This window comes from Mytilus edulis, chromosome 1 (assembly GCF_963676685.1).
Source record: "Mytilus edulis chromosome 1, xbMytEdul2.2, whole genome shotgun sequence".
Lineage (NCBI taxonomy): Eukaryota > Metazoa > Mollusca > Bivalvia > Mytilida > Mytilidae > Mytilus > Mytilus edulis.
In genome coordinates, this window is record NC_092344.1 from 91,338,841 (window position 1) to 91,361,832 (window position 22,992).

General features: G+C 34.4%; 1 protein-coding gene across 1 annotated transcript; it reads right to left on the minus strand.

The window, feature by feature from the left end:
* Window positions 1-8,613: 8,613 nt before the first annotated feature.
* LOC139494716 (cyclic GMP-AMP synthase-like receptor 2) lies at window positions 8,614-15,186 on the minus strand. The gene is made up of 2 exons (XM_071282910.1): window positions 15,082-15,186; window positions 8,614-12,693 (listed from the first exon to the last, which is right to left on the minus strand). The coding sequence occupies exon 2, from the start codon at window positions 10,795-10,797 to the stop codon at window positions 8,860-8,862; it is 1,938 nt and encodes a 645-aa protein (XP_071139011.1). The 5' UTR covers window positions 10,798-12,693; window positions 15,082-15,186; the 3' UTR covers window positions 8,614-8,859.
* Window positions 15,187-22,992: the final 7,806 nt, after the last annotated feature.

The window sequence follows — 22,992 nt, forward strand, 5'->3', positions numbered from 1 at the left end:
TTTTTTGAGAGGATTAATATTCAACAGCATAGTGAATTGCTAAAAGGCAAAAACAAACTTTTAAGTTCATTAGACCACATTCATTCTGTGTCAGAAACCTATGCTGTGTCAACTATTTAATTTTAGATTTAAAAAGTTTGAAGAAGAAATCTTTAATTGTAAAATTTGTAAAATCTTGACATTTGTTTTGTGTAAAAAAAAACCATGTAATGTCAAAAATTTGATCACAATCCAAATTCAGAGCTGTATCACGCTAGAATGTTTTGTCCATACTTGCCCCAACTGTTCAGGGTTAAACCTCTGCGGTCGTATAAAGCTGCACCCTGCGGAGCACCTGGTTTAAACTTGTACACAGTATTTATAAGCACAAAACTCAGTACAAATTTTGGAAGCATCACTATTAATGTTCTTGAGTTATGTCCCTTTATAATGTTATATGCAAACAGAGGCATCATCTCCCATGGACACATTCTCCATTTATTTTTCATATCTGGGGCTATTTATTATGCTAGTCCCAGGTCATGTGAAATACTCACTTTTATGAGTAATTGGATAACTATATTTGGTAAATGGCTTCCTTGCAAGGTCTATGTGTCTGTCAGACATCGACCTCACTTTAATTTTGGATAAGTGACCTTTGTAAAGTCTGTATTTCAGATACTATATGCAATAGGTCAATCATATTTGGTGTTAAGAATGTTTATGAGGTGTTCATGTCTGTCTAGTAGGGTTCATATGACCCTGACCTTATTTTCATGGTTCATTGGTCAATGTTGAGTTTTGTGGTCCAAGTACTTAACACAGTATGATCACTATATTTTGTGTATGAAATGAATACGATATGCATGTCTGTCTGGTAGGGTTCTTGTGACCTTGACCTCATTCAGAGGCGGATTAGAAGGGGCCCAAGGTCCCCATTTTGAGGGTAAAATTTTGTTAATTATAGAGGGAATCACTGAAGCATTATCATTGATATTATACAGTTTATTTTTATGCTTGTAATAAAATCTTCATATTACAGACTTTCCACATAAATTCAATCATAGGTAAAGCATTGGCATCTAGAATCTACAACGCAAGGCCATTCTCTGACGTAAAAAAGTTAAATGTGTTTAGCACTGAGTTAAAACTCGATAATACATTTAAAGACTGTTTGAATTTCGATCATATTTGAGTGGATATGAAACCGTCACCTATCTCATCTACCAGACTGGGTAAACTCATATACTCATGTGACTCTTGCTTGTTTTAACAGTATGCGTTTCCTTACAACTTCATAGCATAGACCTTTTTTGTAAATTGATTAGTTTTAAATAGTTTTAACTTTAATAGCAAGCCATCATGTTATTCCTTAATCATGCCATGATTCCACCTTTATTGAATTCGTGTATTTTTTTACTATATCTATAATATCAATTGCTCTGTTTGATAGATTAATTATTCAAACGGAAGAAGTAAATTACAGAAGTCTATTTTGGTTCGGTTAGAATCAGTAGTTGATCAAGGAACTATTAAAAAGGGGAGACCTAATATGTTAATAAGGAGTCAGGAAGAAGGAACATGCCTTACATTATACATTGTACTAACATTTAAGATATGAATAGGGAGATAATCAGTGATCATCAGTAAAAGTCAGATGGACAGCAACCTGACACAAAAGATTAATATATAAAAAAGAAGATGTGGTATGATTGCCAATGAGACAACTATCCACAAATGACCAAAATGACACAGACATTAACAACTTTAGGTCACCGTACGGCCTTCAACAACGAGCAAAGCCCATACTGCATAGTCAGCTATAAAAGGCCCCGATAAGACAATGTAAAACAATTCAAACGAGAAAACTAACGGCCTTATTTATGTTAAAAAAAATGAACGAAAAACAAATATGTGACACATAAACAAACGACAACCACTGAATTACAGGCTCCTGACTTGGGACAGGCACATGCATAAATAATGTGGCGGGGTTAAACATGTTAGCGGGATCCCAACCCTCCCCCTAACCTTGGACAGTGGTATAACAGTACAACATAAGAACGAACTATAAAAATCAGTTGAAAAAGGCTTAACTCATCAGATGGACAAAAATACAAGTAGACGTGGCCCGGTACTTATACATCCCGACACAAAAAGACACAATGAACAGATCTGAGAGTACTCGCAGTTATCTGACAGATAGTTCAAAGCCACTAACAACTAATAAAAAAATCATGCAACTAAGACTAAACTATCAATCCGTACACATCCAACATCCAATGGATTTAGTGTAAAGACGTCATAAACAGCCAGAGAAAAACATGACCTTGTGAAATGCCTTGTTACAGGTATCGACAGATTGTAGATCCATGAATATGTATATGCATATAACATACTAGTAATATTTAGTTAGTATGCATAGATCGACATCTAATTTGACTCATTGCGATATTGAAAATTCGAAGTCTACAGGAAATTTTGTATAATTTACTAGAATACAGAAATTAAAATATTTTGCCTTCTAGTATTCAGGGGCATCGAAGCACTGGTGTGCTGGAGGTTTATACCAGAAGGTAGTGATATACGCCAAGTGTGGTTAGCAAGTCTATGATTTGTTGTGTGTAAGCCTATCCTGTCAGTACATAGCCTCTACACTACAAAGACTACTGCAGTGCGTCCCCGCGACATTGCACGTAAAATTTGGGGTCTAGTACCTCAGGTTAAACTGAAGTAGATCTCGGTGCAGCAAGGGCCCTCGAAATGCAGTGAGTAGGCCCACCGGTGTGTGAACATGCCCTAGCTCTCATCAACCTTGTCCCTGCACTGGGTAAAAAAACAGGTTAAATGAGAGTCGAAACCCAGTAAAGCAACTCATTTAGGAGATGGTAAACTTTAAAATCAAACCTGTATAGAACGGATTCATTAGCCCAGGACAACAGCCCTTCTAGAGGATGGAAACATTTAACACTAATTCCCTGGGCCTCCAGGTTGAGGTGTTGTGTATAGAGGCCCCTCATGGGGGGGGTCCTAGTAATCACATAATCACCATTTTTTTGCCAATATAATCACATAATCATTAAATATTTGCTTATCTTTAGTAATCAAATAATCATAAACTAAAAATACAGTCCTAGGTAATCAAATAATCATGAAATATTTGGCTTAATAATCAAATAATCATTAAAAAAACGGCCAAGTAATCACATAATCAAAAACCCCATGAGGGCCCTCTGTATAGGGTCGACTCCCCCAACCTTTAGAAACTATTAAAGTTACAGAAACCACAACAAACGAATTTATATAATCCTCTGTTATAGGTTCAACAGAGGACACAGACAACAGCGGAATGACTTCTCCTAGTGAGAGCCTGAGAGCATGACAGCCATATCGTTGAAATTAGGAAAATGAATACGAGTCTTCTGGGGATTAGCACAAATAGATATAGGAGCCTGGAATGTTCGAACATGCATGAAACACAAAAGACGGAACAGATAATTAAGGAAATGCAGCACTACAGGTTAGACATTCTTGGTGTGAGCGAATGTCGTTGGACTGGCTCATGAAAGACGAGAACAAATAGTGGAAACATCCTACACTCTGGAGACACTGCCAGACATATTAAAGGTGTAGCTATAAACATATGCTAAGAAAAGGCAAACACTTTACTAGAATGGGACCAATCAGTGAAAGATAAGCAACAGCAAGATTTTATTCAGACTACTGTAAGCTTTCTATCATACATTGTTACGCACCAATTAACAAACGATGCAGAAGATGAGACAAAGGATGATTTTTACGAACAGCTGCAAACTGCCATTTCTAAAGTACCTCAACACGACATGCGGTAATATTGGGAGATCTTAATGCAAAAGTTGGATAAGGACACGGATGCTGAAAATGTCATGGGCAGGTATGGTTGCTGGATGAAAAATGAGAACGGGGAACGTGCTGTCGATCTTTGTCTTTGCCATAAACTGGTGATAGAGGGGATCATCTTTCCTTATATTAAATCATTCATAAATTAAAATGTAACAGTAAACCAGATTGACCACATATTTGTGAACAATAAGTTGCGTAGATTATTAAGGGCATACGATACAGTTTTGATCCTGTATTTACAAGTTCATGAAAATTTGCATACAGGCTATTTTTTACCTGATTAAATCAAATATGTAATAAAAAATATACCTTCATGTGCTACTTTTTGCGTAAAATGAGGTCGAAATTTTGTATATTTGCTCGAAATTCAGATTTGTGGCCGTAATTTCTTTTTCGAAAGAAAGACATAACATTTTTGTTATAAAAGATAAAAATAATTTTTTTGTTGTTAAATAATCGGTAATTTCTGTATTTTATAAATATCTTTAAAAAATATGCATTTTTTTTATTCAGAAATGACTCATATTTATCAAATGCTCATGAATTGAGGAAAAAACGTAATTTTTTACTGCTTGTTTATCACAATTAAAAAAAAATCCTCTATTTACAGTTTTATAAAATTTGGGTCACATAATCTCCCTGCAAAATGAAACCAAATGCCGTTTTGAAAAATAGGGGTCCATGAACTCGTTTTCAAATTAAATCAGTTTGAATGATAAAAATCAGTCGAAAAATGCATCTCTTCCCGATATGTCACAGTTTGACGTCGCGAAAATAACAAATTACGTTAGCAACGTCATTACCTTCCCTGTAACTGTATCGTATGCCCTTAAGAGATGTACGAGTAATCAAGGGTGCAAACGTAAACAGTAATCACTTTCTACTGAAAGCCACTCAATTAAAACTAAGAAAGGCATCTACTGAAAACCAGAACAGAAAGAGACTAGACACAGCAAGGTTCAAGTCACCAAATGTTAAGAAAGCTTTTTTTTCCTAGAATTTAAAAAAAATCAGTGTAGTGTGCAAAAAAAAGTGAAATCACAAAAATACTGTAATCCGAGGAAAATTCAAATCAGAAAGTCCCTTATCAAATGGCAAAATCAAAAGCTCAAACACATCTTGACAACGAATGGATAACAACTATCATATTCCTGACTTGGTACAGGTATTTTCTTATGTATAGAAAATTGTGGATTGGACCTGGTTTTATAGCTTGCTCAATCTCTCACTTGTATGACAGTCGCATCAAATTCCATTATATTGACGATTATGCTTGAACAAAACAAACAAACAAAGTCACATAAAAGGTACAAATGTCAACATTGTGTATAACAATCTTAATCACTAAAAGACCAAACACATGTGTAACAAAGAACCCAAAAAAGGCATCTTCAGAAGATGATTTAAACATCAACATAGAACAACCAACTATAGAAGAAGTAAGAAATGCCATTTAATCATTGAAAACAGTCTAAACACCAGGTAATGATTCCATCCACACAGAGATATTAAAGTGAGACCTAGATACATCATCCAAAGTACTCCACAATCTTTTCCTTGTCATCTGGAAAGAAGAGAACATCCATGATCATCCATCAGACTTGAGCAAATTCCTCATTGTGAAATTACAAAAGAAAGGAAATCTACGCAACAGTGACAACTTGAGAGGGATTACGATACTTTCTGTCTCTAGTAAAGTATTTTGCAAAATTCTGTCAAAAGAATTGATAAAATCGTGGATGAAAAGCTTAGAGGAACACGCATGCCATTCATGTTACCTTTTATTTATAGAATTCCTTATTCTAATATGACGTGCTTCTTCCGCTTTGTGAACAAACCCATGCTCTAAATCCAATAAAATTTGTTTGCACATGCGTATATTGACTTCTTCAGAATAATGAATTTTATCAAATTATCATGCACTTAATATATTTCCTTAACTTTAAAACACTTTAAAACTCTTAAATGGTGCATATGATGTTACTAATTCATTTATTATGACTGTAATGTGTTGCATTCCGAAATTGACATGTTTGACCTAGATACGACAACCGTTCATGCTGGCTGTTCAAACTCCTCCCTCTGAAAAATCACAGTGCCAGCCGTTTGCTTCTTTACAAACAAAAAAGGGAGGTTAATGGAAGAGCCTACATAAACGCCTTTACACTTATACTTATCGGACATAGAAATTACCTTAATTGTCCTATTCAGAATATTCAGAATCGACATAATTGATGCAAGCTATACTTTATTGTAGTTTTAACATGGGTAGGGATTATATTTGTGTTATTTTAGCCATCACTATCGCTCGGGCAAAAATAGTCACGAATATAAAGCCTACTCATGTTAAAACTTCAATAAAATATAGCTTTCAGCAATTATTTTTTAAATGAACGTTAATGCCAAGAAGACCAAGGTAATGTCAATAATAGTTATCAAAGGTACCAGGATTATAATTTAGTACGCCAGACGCGCGTTTCGTCTACATAAGACTCATCAGTGACGCTCATATCAAAATATTTATAAAGCCAAACAAGTACAAAGTCGAAGAACATTGAGGATCCAAAATTCCAATAAGTTGTGCCAAATACGACTAAGGTAATCTATGCCTGGGATAAGAAAATCCTTAGTTTTTTCGAAAAATTCAAATTTTTGTAAACAGGAAATTTATAAATGGCCACATTATTGATATTCATGCCAACACTTAATCGCTCAAGTGTTGACTACTGGGCTGGTGATACCCTCAGAGACGAAACGTCCACCAGCAGTGGCATCGACCCAGTGGTGTAAATAGTTATCAAAGGTACCAGGATTATAATTTAGTACGCCAATAGAAAAACAATACCAATCACAATCAATGATCTGCCAGTGGACAATAATGAAGATTTCACTTACCTTGGAGGCATCATAAGTACAGATTATGGGACAGGAAAGGATACAAAGACAAGACTATCTAAGGCACGTGCAACATTTGCAAGACTTCGTTCGATCTTGAAGTCCAACCATTACAGTTTAAGGACCAAACTGCGAATCTACAACTGCAATGTAAAATGTATCCTTCTGTATGGTTCAGAAACTTGGCGTATTTTAATTGGTGACCTCCACAAATTAGATGTATTCTATACTAGCTGCATAAAAAAGATCAATAGAATATTCTGGCCAAATAAGATCAGTTACAAGAGACTTTTGGAGAAATGTAAGAGCATAACAGCAGTAATCAAACAACGAAGATTTAGATGTTTAGGCCATGTACTGAACATGCCATCGCAAATGAACAGCTCTTTATTGAACACCACCAGGAAAAACGAAACCAAGGAGACCTAGAATCACCTGGCGACTAACTGTTACATTCGAATTGGATTACACCTGGGGCCAAGCCCAGTACATGGCTAAAGACAGAGAGAAGTGGATGCAGTTTGTAGTTGCCTTATGTCACACTGGGGATGGAGAGAAAAAGTAAAGTAAATAAGACGTACTGGGCAAAACTAACTATAGCTTTAAGACAATTTGAATATAATAAAAATATAAAAAAGAAGATGTGGTATGATTGCCAATGAGACAACTATCCACAAATTACCAAAATGACACAGACATTAACAACTATAGGTCACCGTACGGCCTTCAACAATGAGCAAAGCCCATACCGCATAGTCAGCTATAAAAGGCCCCGATAAGACAATGTAAAACAATTCAATATGTAAAAAAATGAACGAAAAACAAATATGTAACACATAAACAAACGACAACCACTGAATTACAGGCTCCTGACTTGGGACAGGCACATACATAAATAATGTGGCGGGATTAAACATGTTAGCGAGATCCCAACCCTCCCCCTAACCTGTGACAGTGGTATAACAGTACAACATAAGAACGAACCATAAAAATCAGTTGAAAAACAAAGTTCGTGTTTTGTCTTTTACTTTCAGGAGTCCCCCCCCACACATACAAACACTTTTCATTCAATTCCATTTGAAACTGAATGACATGACAGTGATCTCTCCCACACAAGTAACTGCTCCTTCCTCGGATATAGACCTAGCGTGACATTTTTATAGGTCGAAAAACTAAAACTTTTGTTCTTTTCTTTTATGTAACTTCTCCTTTTTTAAACAAGTGTTTTTTTCCTTATTCCGAAGTAAACTGTAGTTGTATTTCTGGTAAAATGCAAAAAAACAATGCATAACAAAAATTGCCAAAGGTCTGCAACTGAAAGCGTTAAGAAATGCATCTTGTTTGACCACAGTAACCGGTCCAGAATGTGAGTTCATATTCCTGAAATTTGGTTTTATATGAAACAATAAGCGAGAAATTACTGCTAACTTTAACAAACACCTTAATTTACTTATTCAGTACTTAGTTAAATATTTCAGAAAATTTAGGCAAAGTGAAAATGCTGTAAGGTGACATGATTTATTTAATCTAAAACTTTATAAGAATTTACATGTTTATCAGTGGCGGATCTTGAAATTTTCATAAGTGGGGCCCACTGGCTGCCTAAGAGGGGATCCGCTCTCGTCACGCTTCAGTGATTCCCTATATAATTAACCCAATTTTTTCACAAAAGGGGGGCGGGGCTCCGCCACTGTTTTTTTTTTTTTTTTTTTTTTTTTTTTTATCTTTAACAACATTACATATAAAAGATTATGATTGTAAAAAATGTAATCACAGGTGCATTGTTTGCATCAATACTGCTAAAATTGACTATAAATAATCCATACATTTATTTATTGACCTGGAACAATCCATGACGTATGTTATTCATTATTAAGATTACAGCAATTCCTTGTTTGATGTGATTTCAGGTAGACTTTGATATTCATAGGTTAACTATTATTTAAATCAACCGACAAGTATATGTTATTTACTATAAAGCATAACAAGCTATGTAACAAATGATATAATTTCCTAAAAAATAAACTCCAAAAGTAATTGGGAATATACTTCTATGTGACGTGTAGTATTGTCAATTACAACACCTTCTTCATAAGACCGAGATCAGCAGAGTTGTCGCAGTCTGTATGCAGCACTTGTTTCGTTATACTTGTCATGCTCTGCAATAATACTAAACATGAATTTTGCTAAACTACTATTACCTAACATTTGTACAGATATTCCCAGTGACATAAATGCGTATGTAAATAATGTATAGCTCGGCGGACCACTGGCAAAGGCTGTTCCTTTCAACTGCAAGATGCTGTTCAAACATGAACTAATGTCTCCACGATGGTAGCAACACAGAAAACGGAGAAAATGCGCAAATTGTATTGAATTAAACGTAATCCAATGTTTCATGACATCGATCTTTAGTTCTACTGGGCTGATTGGTGAGTTTTGTGCAAATATGACATTTAAACTTGGCATTGTCTTCGACAATATCATAAGTTTCAGTTTCTGTGTCTGTATGGCCTCTTTCAAAGTAATCTTTGATATCGTTGATTCATATGTACATTTTGACAAAGTATAATTTATGATACATAATGATGTTAAATAATTTTTGCGAACGTAGAAGAAAGAGGCCAATTTGAGCCACCCAGATACTGCATCTGAATGCACACCAACCAACAACTGACTAAGCTCATGTTTGTAGTTTTTGTATTGTTGTTTGTTGTTTGGTCTAACTATCTGTTGTTGTTCAAGAGGTAATCTTTGATATGCATTTGCAATCAACAGTGTTAAGATACATCTAGATAATTCTGTTTTACAATGATGGTACAAAGTGTTGAACATGCCTAAGATGTTTATATTTTGAATAGCTGGCTCTGCTGGGTAAGTGTCCTGCAGCATTATAATTGTTTTCATTAATGAGCTATTTTCACACACGGATCTTGTAATTTCACATGGAAACTTTCTGAAATCATGCAAAGTCTCAGATAATGAAAAAATGTGAATTCCTGTTTGATATGAATATATTAGGATACTGATTAACTTGTTCTTGTTTTTAATGTTTGTAAACCTTAAATAGAACAAATTATTGTCAGGAATGAAATAATGTAACAATGTTGTATATTCGACGCAGTATAATAACCTTTGTACACAGGACATAAAGCAGGGTATAATATTGTCTGGTCTCCACACTGATGTTTCTGTTTCCTCAGCAATCCAAAACATGAGGGTCTTTAAAAAGTATGAACACAACAATTCTTCTAAATCCTCCTCTCTGGCTACTATTTCTTTCAATAAAACTTTTAGCAAAGCGTAACATAGCAACTGAGTATGACTAAATGAAAATATAAGTATTTTTTCTGCTACAGAAAACGACATTCGCCACTGAAAATTCTCATGTATAGATCCCTTATAGCCGATTGGAACAAAAAAAACACCACATGAAGTTATACTAGAAATAAGTTCAGGCGAAGGCCACATTGATCGTTGCCTAAAGATCCATGGTTGGGCTTGGGATACCCACTGATCACATTTTAAACAACATGCCAGATCATAATCATCCGTAATGTTGGATAAGCAAGGACCATGGATTCTATTAAACTTGGCATTATCACCTTCTAATGATAATTTATGTAATTTGTAACACTCACTTGACAGTAGGATCTTTCCTCTATGTTGTTGAAGAATTTGTTTAAAACTATAATGTAAAACTTTATACTTAGAATGTAATTGTAGATGTGTATAACACGGATGTGTATCTTGGTAATCCATGACAAACACTGTTCTGCTATCATGGACATCATCTTTCTCGGACTCGTATACTACAAAATTCTGATCAATGTACATGATATCAAAATCACTACCTTTAATATCCACTCCTTCTCCCTTACTACCGCTGGTTATTTGAGGAATATCTTTTAATTGACCTTTTAAGTCCCTACAGATATATGTCAGTCGTCTAGCGCTTACTACTTTCTTTGATCCTATTTTCTGACACAAATATTCATAGAAATGCAAGGATTCTGATTTACTGTGGGACATTTTTTCCATAATTTCATAAGTGTTTTAAATTATGTAACCATTCTGTATTGCTGTTAAGACGATCTCTATTTATCTTTGGTATTGTTTCCTCATAGTATTATATTGTTGTCTAGATATACGGTCATTTATCCTTGGAATGGTTTTTGGATGGTATTATTTTGTTGTCCAAATAGCATTGCATGGTTTGTTGTCCAGATGGTTTCTGGTTTGTTTTCCCGATGGTACTGTATTATTGTATAGATAGCCTGTTATCCTTGTAATAGTTTCCCGATGGTAGTGTATTATTGTATAGATAGCCTGTTATCCTTGTAATAGTTTCCCGATGGTAGTGTATTATTGTATAGATAGCCTGTTATCCTTGTAATAGTTTCCCGATGGTAGTGTATTATTGTCTAGATAGCCTGTTATCCTTATAATAGTTTCCCGATGGTAGTGTATTATTGTATAGATAGCCTGTTATCCTTGTAATAGTTTCCCGATGGTAGTGTATTATTGTATAGATAGCCTGTTATCCTTGTAATAGTTTCCCGATGGTAGTGTATTATTGTCTAGATAGTCTGTTATCCTTGTAATAGTTTCCCGATGGTAGTGTATTATTGTATAAATAGCCTGTTATCTTTGTAATAGTTTCCCGATGGTAGTGTATTATTGTATAGATAGCCTGTTATCCTTGTAATAGTTTCCCGATGGTAGTGTATTATTGTATAGATAGCCTGTTATCCTTGTAATAGTTTCCCGATGGTAGTGTATTATTGTCTAGATAGTCTGTTATCCTTGTAATAGTTTCCCGATGGTAGTGTATTATTGTATAAATAGCCTGTTATCTTTGTAATAGTTTCCCGATGGTAGTGTATTATTGTATAGATAGCCTGTTATCCTTGTAATAGTTTCCCGATGGTAGTGTATTATTGTATAGATAGCCTGTTATCCTTGTAATAGTTTCCCGATGGTAGTGTATTATTGTATAAATAGCCTGTTATCCTTGTAATAGTTTCCCGATGGTAGTGTATTATTGTCTAGATAGCCTGTTATCCTTGTAATAGTTTCCCGATGGTAGTGTATTATTGTCTAGATAGTCTGTTATCCTTGTAATAGTTTCTGGATAGTCCTGTATTATTGTCTAGATAGCCTGTTATCCTTGTAATGGTTTCTGGATAGTCCTGTATTATTGTCTAGATAGTCTGTTATCCTTGTAATGGTTTCTGGATGGTACTGTATTTTTGTCTAGATAGTCTTTTAACCTTGTAATGGTTTCTGGATAGTACTGTATTATTGTCTAGATAGTCTTTTATCCTTGTAATGGCTTCTGGATAGTACTGTATTGTTGTCTAGATAGTCTGTTACCCTTGTAATGGCTTCTGGATAGTACTGTATTGTTGTCTAGATAGTCTGTTACCCTTGTAATGGCTTCTAGATAGTACTGTATTGTTGTCTAGATAGTCTGTTACCCTTGTAATGGCTTCTAGATAGTACTGTATTGTTGTCTAGATAGTCTGTTACCCTTGTAATGGCTTCTAGATAGTACTGTATTGTTGTCTAGATAGTCTGTTACCCTTGTAATGGCTTCTAGATAGTACTGTATTGTTGTCTAGATAGTCTGTTACCCTTGTAATGGCTTCTGGGTAGTACTGTATTGTTGTCTAGATAGTCTGTTACCCTTGTAATGGCTTCTGGATAGTACTGTATTGTTGTCTAGATAGTCTGTTAACCTTGTAATGGTTTCTGGATAGTACTGAGTGTATTGTTGTCTAGATAGTCTTGTATCCTTGTTATGGTTTTTAGATGGTTCTGTAATATTGTCTAGATAGTCCGGTATTTTTGGAATCATTTATGAATGGAACTATATTTTTGCTTATATAGTCTTTTTTTCTTGTAATGATTTATGGTGATTTTCTCTATATTTTCCTAAAAATAAACAAAAAATGAACTACTTTACTTATTGATTGAAATTCAGACAGTTGCCAGATAAAAGTGTAAACTGTATAGCCAAAGTTTTCGTAACTATATACTATTATTTCATGGACTTTTGCGTGTTGAACAGTTTGTAATTATTATCATAGCCGAGGTAACTGGCACATCTTTTATATCTATTATCAAGATACCTTATAATATTTTATACTGACTGAATCGATGGTCCTTCATTTCTGTATTGTTAATTTTTTTAGCCATTTGTAATGACGTATAATTTTATTTTGCGCCTTTTGTCCATTATTCTCTACAATGTAAATCCCATTCTGGACCCTCATCAATATGGACTGGCACAGCTGCTTTGAAATTGTATTACTAACATCGTGAGTTTTTATTATCCATTTTATGTAATTGGTCAAGTGCAGTATTTTTTTTAGTATGAAGGGTATAAAAGTAAGAGAAGTAAGTCAACACAGTCAGGATTCTACTTCGTCAAAATTATCTTCCTATTACGCCAATCGTAGAAATGGAAGCCATTGTATGGATTTCGCGCTGCCAATTTTGCTCTTGAAAACCGATAAATTTATCCACATAGCACCATTACGATCCTTATATGTCAGTTGTATTTTAAAAGACAAATGTATCTACTAGCTAATGAGCATCAGTTAATGATCTTGTCTGCATTGATTCAACTTAAAACTATTGTCTGATCTGTTGTTAGGTGGAATTTTCGAAAATTCTTAATCTAATTAAATATTTCGCCCCGGTGGAAGGGCAGACTAAAAATTTTCAGTGTTTGAAGATTATAAACCCTAGTTATCACACACAAAAATATTTTTTTTCGAAGATATGCATTTTCATCATCCAACTTAAAAGACTGTCGTCAAGTACTTTTAGTAAAAAGAATAGCTATTCTGTTTTTGAGATTCATTAGATAGGTAATTCACTTGACCCATATATTTCATCATTTCGTACTGTTATTTTTTTATGTTATAAAGTCCACCTGTAGCTTTGATAAAAATGATAGAATCTGAAGCGAGATGATATATCAAATACTCTTTACTTTGTACGTTTTAAAGACAAAATATACACCCCAAACACGCCCTAGCATAAAACGGTGCACTCGATTTTCTCTTTTCGATACAATTGTTACCCATTTTGGAATTTGTTCTTGAGTCACATAATTAAAGGGCAGAAACAAAAATTACTGAACTAATAGATTGATGCTGAGTTCACACGTAATTCGAATTCGATTCGCATTTAATAACTAATTTGAACTAGTTGAATTCGCATTCGAAACGTTTTACGTCCTAACGTCAATTCTAATTCAAATTACAATGCGCGTCAAATTCGCTAAAAAATCTTGAACAATGGCTCTATGGTAACATTAACGGAAGACACGGAAAATACTGAAAAAAAATAAAATGGGAGAAGCTATGTTAAAAATTAAAGTATTTTTGTAAAATTCAATAAAATCACATTTTTATGTAGAGGTGGCGAACCTTTTCTATTATTTATGTGAAAATATTATAATATTGAAGTGTTAGCTTCAAGTTTCATTTTTGTGTACTCGAATTTTCAAATCTTACAGCTATCCTACGTCGTTCGGGTTATTGGGTCATCTCGTGCTGTGCAGATTAAATGACATATACCGACTTGCTTGGTCAATAACTATAACTTAACTTTTAATTCGTATTGACAAAAGCGTATTTCTCATGCGAATTAGATAATTCGAATTAGTCAATTCGAATCAATTCGAATTAAAAAAGAGGAGTGTGTGAACGCGACTAGCGAATTCGATTCGCATTCGATTCGAATTCAATTCGAATTAAATGTCCGTGTGAACGAGGCATGATATGTTCTCCGTCCTTGGTATTTTTTTTTTTAAATTGGAGGTTAATATGCATTTTCTACATCCAACTTGATAAATACCCATTTCGTCGACTTGATATGTAATTGTTCTGCATTACTATGTAATAGATAAATTTATATGCAAGTGGTTTTTTTAAAATAAAACACTTCGTAATTGAGAAGAAAATTGTCGTTTTATTTGTTTCTATTAAGTTTGAAAATTTTTGTGACTATAGTAAACATTACATTAAGCATTTATCGCCTTTTCTCACAAAGATCTCCGATTCTTTTGTTCTATTATAACTGGGTTTCCGCCTGAACAATCATAGAATATTTACATAGATTTGATAAAGTTAACCTCGCTGTAAAGTCATTTCAGGCAACTTTAATTTCCTTGTTCGATATTTGAATAATTTTTGTATAAAATTACTTTTTCATGGAATGATATATTTAGATCTATTTGAAATGAGGAAATTTTTATCAATTATATATATATATAAATACTTCAGTTGAAATTAAGGAGGTTATACTTACGGGGATTTTGCAAACTCTGGTATTAAGTACAAATGTTGTGATGTAGGGATGAAGTTTCCTCTCATTGAAGTGTGTTCTCTTTACTGCAACAGGATGATAACATACTTCAATAATAGTAATTTCAAAATATATCTTAAATATATACAATTAATTTATATGAAATATCTATATAGAAGATAAATAATAAGTAAAATATTCACCAGAGTTCTTTTCATTCGTAATGTGATTGCTCATTTGAATCAGTTAAAATTGGTAAATTTTGCATACCTAGTGTTTGATTGTATTGAAGAGAACGCTAGGACAATTTGATCTCCTGCTTTTTTTTTGTGGATATTTGATTTGTGCATGGTTTTGCCAAAGTCAAGCTTAATTTTATCAACGAAATTTACGAAAATTGGTATTCCACAAATAGCACTGTACTTTTTGTGGTAGTGCAGCTGCTAGTTCTCTTTTTGTTTGTTTTGTGGTGGTCGGCTTTACTTATCTTTGTTCCATTTGTTCTGTTGTTTTTGTGGTGATGCAGCTTTTAGTTATCTTTTTTTCTGTTGTGTTTGTGGTGGTTTGGTTGTTAGTTATCTTTGTACCATTTGTTCTGTTGTTTTTGTGGTGGTGCAGCTGTTATTTATCTTTGTTCTGTTGTTTTTTGCGGTGGCGCAGCTGTAAGTTTCTTTGTTCTGTTGTTTTTGTGGTGGTGCAGCTGTTATTTTTCTTTGTTTAATTGTTTGTGTGGTTGTGCAGCTGTTAGTTATATTTGTTCTGTTGTTTTTGTGGCGATGCAGCTGTTAGTTATCTTTGTCCTGTTGGTTTTGTGGTAGCGCAGCTGTTAGTAATCTTTGTTCTGTTGTTTTTTTGTGGTAGCGCAGCTGTTAGTTATCTTTGTTCTGTTGTTTTTAGTAGTTGCGCAGCTGTAAGTTATCTTTGTTCTGTTGTTTTTATGGTGGTGCAACTGTGGTATTTGTTCTGTTGTTTTTATGGTGGTTGTGCAGCTGTTATCTTTGTTCTGTTGTGATTTTTGTTGGTGTAGGTGTTTTCTTTGTTTTGTTGTGACCTTTTGTCCCAAAGGGCCAAGTGAGCTTTTCTCATCACTTGGCGTCCGGCATCCATCATCATTGGCGTATCTAGTTTAAAAATTGTGTCCGGTGACCCCGCCAACCAACGAAGATGGCCGTCATGGCTAAAAATAGAACATAGGGGTAAAACGCAGTTTTTGGCTTATAACTCAAAAACCAAAGCATTTACAGCAAATCTGACATGGGATAAAATTGTTTATCAGGTCAAGATCTCTCTGCCCTGGAATTTTCAGATGAATTGGACAACTAGTTGTTAGGTTGCTGCCCATGAATTGGTAATTTTAAGGAAATTTTGCTGTTTTTGGTTATTATCTTGAATATTATTATAGATAGAGATAAACTGTAAACAGCAAAAATGTTCAGCAAAGTAAGATTTACAAATAAGTCGACAGGACAAAAATGGTCAGTTGACCCCTTTAGGAGTTATTGCCCTTTATAGTTAATGTTTAACCATTTTTCGTAAATCTTAGTTATCTTTTACAAAAATCTTCTCCTCTGAAACTACTGGGCCAAATAAAATCAAAGTCGGCCACAATCATCATTGGGGTATCTTGTTTAAAAATTGTGTCCGGTGACCCGGCCAACCAATCAAGATGGCCGCCATGGCTAAAAATAGAACATAGGGGTAAAATGCAGTTTTTGGCTTATAACTTAAAAACCAAAGAATTTAGAGCAAATCTGATAGGGGTTGATATTGTTTATCAGGTCAAGATCTATCTGCTCTAAAATTGAAACTAAATTAAAATTGGACAACTGGTTGTTAGGTTGCTGCCCCTGAATTGGTAATTTTAAGGAAATTTTGCTGTTTTTTGTTATTATCTTGAATATTATTAGAGATAGAGATAAACTGGAAACAGCAATAATTTACAGCAAAGTAAGACCTAAAAATAAGTCAACATGACCAAAATGGTCAATTGACCTCCTAAGGAGTTAATTCCCTTTATAGTCAATTTTTAACAATTTTCATAAAATTAGCAAATTTTTACTAACATTTTCCACTGAAACTACTGGGCCAATCATTATAAATAGGGATAATTGTACACAGCAAGAATGTTCAGTAAAGTAAGATCTACAAACACATCACCATCACCAAAACACAATTTTGTCATGAATCCATCTGTGTCCTTTGTTGAATATTCACATAGACCAAGGTGAGCGACACAGGCTCTTTAGAGCATCTAGTTCGTAAATCTTAGTAATCTTTTACAAAAATCTTCTCCTCTGAAACTATTTGGCCAAATTAATCCAAACTTGGCCACAATCATCTTTTGGGTTAGTAGTTTGAAAAATGTGTCCGGTGACCCGGCCATCCAACCAAGATAGCCGCCATGGCTAAAAATAGAACATGGGGTAAAATGCAGTTTTTGGCTTATAACTCAAAACCCAAAGCATTTAAAGCAAATCTGACAAGGGATAAAATTGATTATCAGGTCAACATTTATCTGCTCTGAAATTTTTAGATGAATCGGACAACCCGTTGTTGGGTTGCTGACCCTGAATTGTTAGTTTTAAGGAAATTTTGTTGTTTTTGGTCATTATCTTGAATATTATTATTGATAGAGATAAACTGTAAACAACAATAATGTTCAGCAAAGTAAGATTTACAAATAAGTCAACATGACCGAAATGGTCAATTGACCCCCTTAGGAGTTATTGTTCTTTATAGTCAATTTTTAACAATTTTCATAAAATTTGTAAATGTTTACTAACATTTTCCACTGAAACTAATGGGCCAAGTTCATTGTAGATAGAGATAATTTTAAGCAGCAAGAATGTTCAGTAAAGTAAGATGTACAAACACATCACCATCACCAAAACACAATTTTGTCATGAATCCATCTGCTTCCTTTAATATTCACATAGACCACAGGGGCTTGTTTAGTGGGTCAGACGAGGTTTTACTGTCAATGGCGATCGCTATCCTATATAAAATACCAATAGGATAGCGATCGCCATTGACAGTAAAACCTCGTCTGACCCACTAAACAAGCCCCTGTGCATAAACCAAGGTGAGCGACACAGGCTCTTTAGAGCCTCTAGTTTTTCTTTTTCCTACTTGCTATGAATATTGTCTGTTTTTCTTTAGCTTGTGGTTTTTGATTGCCACATCGATCGGTAGCTTCATAATTTTGTTTTTATTTTTAAACCGATTTCGCTTTCCCTTAATGACATGTTGTTTTCAATTCACAGTTATAACTTACATTGAAACAAACCAATCAAATTTCAGTTTCATCATTTTCCTGAATCAAAACAGCTCTTATATATATATAAATTACTTAACTTTGCTGTCTTTACTCATTACTTACCTTCTAATGAAACTTCAGTCATTTACCTATTTTGTTCTAACTACATAAACAACAAGATCTTTACAACTCTTACATAGAAAATGCTGCTTGTTTGATGAAATCGGTGTATAAATAGGCAAACCATCTCAATTTCCAAGTATTAACTGATTAAAAGATAACAAAACCCACTGAAGTTAAAAGTAAGTACTTGTTTCCGTCGATAAATGCTTGGGAAAATTCATTTACTAGGACACTTTAGCGTCACAAAGCACTCTAAAGGTCAATTACTAAGTCAAATTGAGAATGAAAATGAGGAACGTGTCAAAGAGACAAAAACCCAACCAAAGAGCAGAAAACAACAAAAGACCACCAATGGGTCTTCAAGACAGCGAGAAAACCCCGCACTTAGAGGCGGTCTTCAGCTAGCCCAAAACAAAAGTATGCACTAGTTCAGTAAAAATGGAGAACACACTAAACTCTTAAATATGTGAATGAACTAAAATTTAAAATCACACAAGTCTGACAAAGGCCAGAGGCTTCTAACTTGGGACAGACTGTACCAAGGGGTTAAACTGTGCATGTTTATAGTGAGATCTCAACCCTCCCCTTATTCTAGTCAATGTAGAAAACCAAACACACAGCAATACGCACAGTATATCTCAGATTAGAATAAGTCCGAAACCGGGGTCAGAATAGGTAACACAGGAAACTAAGCAAAATGACAATGATGTATAAATTAACAAAATACTACTAACAGATACTGAAATGCCAGGTCCTGACCTCAATTAAACTGATTGACAAATTATGTATAATTCATCATGTGAAAGTCAAAAAGACTTTTTTTAAGATCTAAGGGCTCAACTGAAAGTTAGTTTTACATCGACGTAATTTAGGATTTAGGAAAATTTCCCTTGGCCATTATGTTGGAGGATACAATGTTTAATTTTCTAATAAAAAAGTACTGACTTGATTGTAGTGATGTATAGCCAGTCAAGGTCGTTAAAAACTTACTTATACATTGTATATAGTGATGATACATACAAGGCATAAACTGACGTGAATTGTTCAGAAAACAACTTGTTCGTAAGTATATTGGTAACTATATATCGTATTGTATTAATCTATGAAGGTCAGTGTGCCTGTTGTCCTTCAACTTAACAAAAAAAGTCATTTAATTGTTTGGGTTTTTATTGCTGGATTGTCGTCTCATTGACGTATTTAGATTATAACACAATATTTATTGCAGTACCCCAACTTTTGACATTTGTACCTTTTATGTCTCTTTGTTTTGTTCACACATCGTTGTCAGTATAATAGAATTTGATACGAATGTCATACAAGTGAGAGGTTTAGCTAGCTATAAAACCAGGTTTATTCATCAATTTTCTACGTAAGAAAATGGCTGTACCAAGTCAGGAATATGTTAGTTGTCATCCATTCGTTTGATGTGTTTGAGCTTTTGATTTTGGCATTTCATTAGAGACTGTCCGTTTAGAATTTTCCTCGGAGTTCGGTATTTTTGAGATTTTACTTTTTAAAACATTGATCTTAAAGTTATTTCAAATCAGTTTAAACATAACTATACCTCTATTTTTTTAAAGTAATGAACATGTATGTTCCTTCATCCTGTCGATACTTATATTTTTACTTTTCACGTACGTGGTCGTGCATTTCTGAGACTTTAGGAATAATTTATACTAAATCCGTTAGTAGTTGGTGTGTACTGATTGATAGTTTAGCCTTGGAAAACATAATTCATTTATCAGTTGCAGTTGGTTAGTGAATAAGTTAGATGGCATGGTAGGGTAGGTACATAATATGAATAAGGCAAATAATTAGGTTGAATGCAAAACATGTCAATAAACTTACTCCCCGAAAGCAAGCAAATGAAAAAGTACATACATCAAAAGAACGGGTTGATGTTTGTTTCGAATGCTGCTTGCGTAATGTCCAGTGTAAAATATTTTATCATGATTGCCTATGAGACAACTATCCACAACAGTTCATATGAAGAGAATGTAATTGTACGACCTTTATATCTATGCCCCTTTCAGAATTTTAAACACAGGATGTTGCACTCAGCTTATGAAATACTGATTTATCTCTTTAATTGACACTGTTCTTTTGATTATTATTCAGTTTTGAATTGATTCACGTAAGTTGACTTAACTTTGCCTTTTGCTGGTATTTATAAGACTTTTAATAGATAACGGGGTAAGTAATATTGGTAATTTAAAGATTTAAATTGTAGTTTATACGATAAATAATTCCTGCCTACGTCAGGTGGGATATTAATAGAATACAAATTGAGAAACCAGAGAGAGATATTTTTAGAAATTAATGAGAGAACCGAGATATTTTTAGAAATTACTGAGAGAACTGAGATAAGTTTAGAAGATTGGTTAGCCAATCAGATAGGAGATATAAGTAAAGTATTAATAAGCTCGTTTTAAGCTGCCAGTTCATCGTAGCATATTTTAATTTTGTTTTTACAAAAAGTTATTATTACAAAATAGTTGTTTCAGTATTTAAACTGCTGTGCATAAACTTTAAGTGTTGGATTATTCAGACTTTATATGAACTCAAATAAGTTATCCCGTGTGATAAAATATATCAGGAAAAGGAGCATGGAATAAACTTTGAACAATCCACGTGTTTGTACGGCGAGAAGTCTTCATTCATACGATATGTTCTATTTTATATTTGATTTGGAGTTTTATTATTCATAGATCTGAGGTCTGTTTATTTATTTATTCACCTATATTGCATTTGACATTACATTTATATATACACATGCACGGACGCAATGGGTCCGATTAGGAAAAAGAAAAACAATAACGCAGTCTATAATCCTACATTACTTGAAAATTGGACAATTGCTAGACTAAAAGCAGAGTTAGAAAGAAAGAATATCGCTTTTCCCATAAATGCAAAACGTTTGACATTGGTCCGTATTTTGAAACGATACGAACATTCCGATAGTATCACATCAAACACAACAAACGCACGTGGAGAGGAAGCACGAGGCGAAGACAGTCACACACGTGGTGAGGAACCCTTAAATGGTAGTGCGGTATACCATCATGCATTGCCACAACAAAACGCACGTGTAGATGGGGATCCGCGATCCCAGGATGCACCAAGTATAAACAATAATGAAAACACGCCCAGTAACGACAATCGTGTTTTGATTGGAATTGTATCAAAATTATCATCGACTGTACAATCCCTACAACAGAATGTTTCCGGCTTAACAGGAAAGGTTAATTTATTACTTCAAGCCAGAAATGAAACTACCAGTATTAGTAGAATCGCAGAAACACCAAATGCATATGTCTCCGCTCCGGTGGATAGTGCATCCAATATCATCAATCATAATTCTACAAATTCAGGTCAATCTTGGTCAAATTTCAATTTACAGTCCGCATACAATGCATTACAAAACACACGAACTGCACCGAACGCAGCCGCAGGAAGCGAGGAACAGCTTTTAAATATGGGAAATTCAGGCAACATGGTGAGAACAGCACACGGCTATTCTGCAGAAACTCTACCGTTTGTGGAAACAATTTCACCCCAGTTACGAAAGAATATTATATCAGGTATGGACATTAATCTAACATCTTTACTGATACCATACTATTCTGGTTCAGGAACACACGAGTTAAGCTTGAGTGAAGACAAAAACAATAAATCTGACCCTAGGAGTTCAAGATCATTGTCTCTGGCCGAATTTATTCAGGCTTTTGGGATTTATAAGAACATAATGTGTACAACATTTCCTCATCGTAGGAGTGAGTTGGATCTTTATGAACGGGATTTGGTTGATATGGCCACCAGGTATCCGGGTAAGGGATTTTACGAGTACCATAAACGGTTTTCTGCTGATGCGGCAGCTCATTTAAGGCATAACAATATTCCTGTTGACTGGTCTATCCGAAATAACACTTTATTTTGCAATATTTTTGCAAACATTAAACCTAACACATGTAGCATTTGCGGTAGCACTTTTCACTCAAGTAGTTATTGTAATCAGTCAAACAATAGCAATAGGAATACGACAGGGTCATACAGGTCAGATCAAGACATACACGGCAGGGAGCGTTCTTACCATGGAGGAAAGGAAATCTGTAATAATTTCAACGGGAAAACGGGTTGTTTTAGACCTCATTGTAGAAATTTACATATTTGTCTAAGTTGTAATGGAGAGCACCCTAAAACAGTCTGTACGAGTTCAAAAAACGAGGCACTAGGACCCAACAAAATCGGGTCCAATATGCAGAGAAGAATGTAAACCATCAAGTTTCCCTAAGTTTAGGAGTAACAACACCCATTGTGATTAGTAATTTAGTTCATGAATTAGAAAATCATCCAAATAAGGAATTCAAGAATTACCTAGTTTTTGGGTTAAGTCAAGGTTTTTTCCACAGGTATTACAACATTACCATCTAAGTCTATTGAGTGCAAAAACTTAAGATCAGCGTTATCTCAACCAACACACGTTTTAAAATTAATAGAGACGGAGGTAGAAAAGGGCTATTTAGAAGGACCATTTG

Excerpts from the sequence above, each read along its gene's own strand:
- LOC139494716 (XM_071282910.1), bottom strand. The coding sequence starts at position 10,797 with ATGGAAAAAATGTCCCACAGTAAATCAGAATCCTTGCATTTCTATGAA.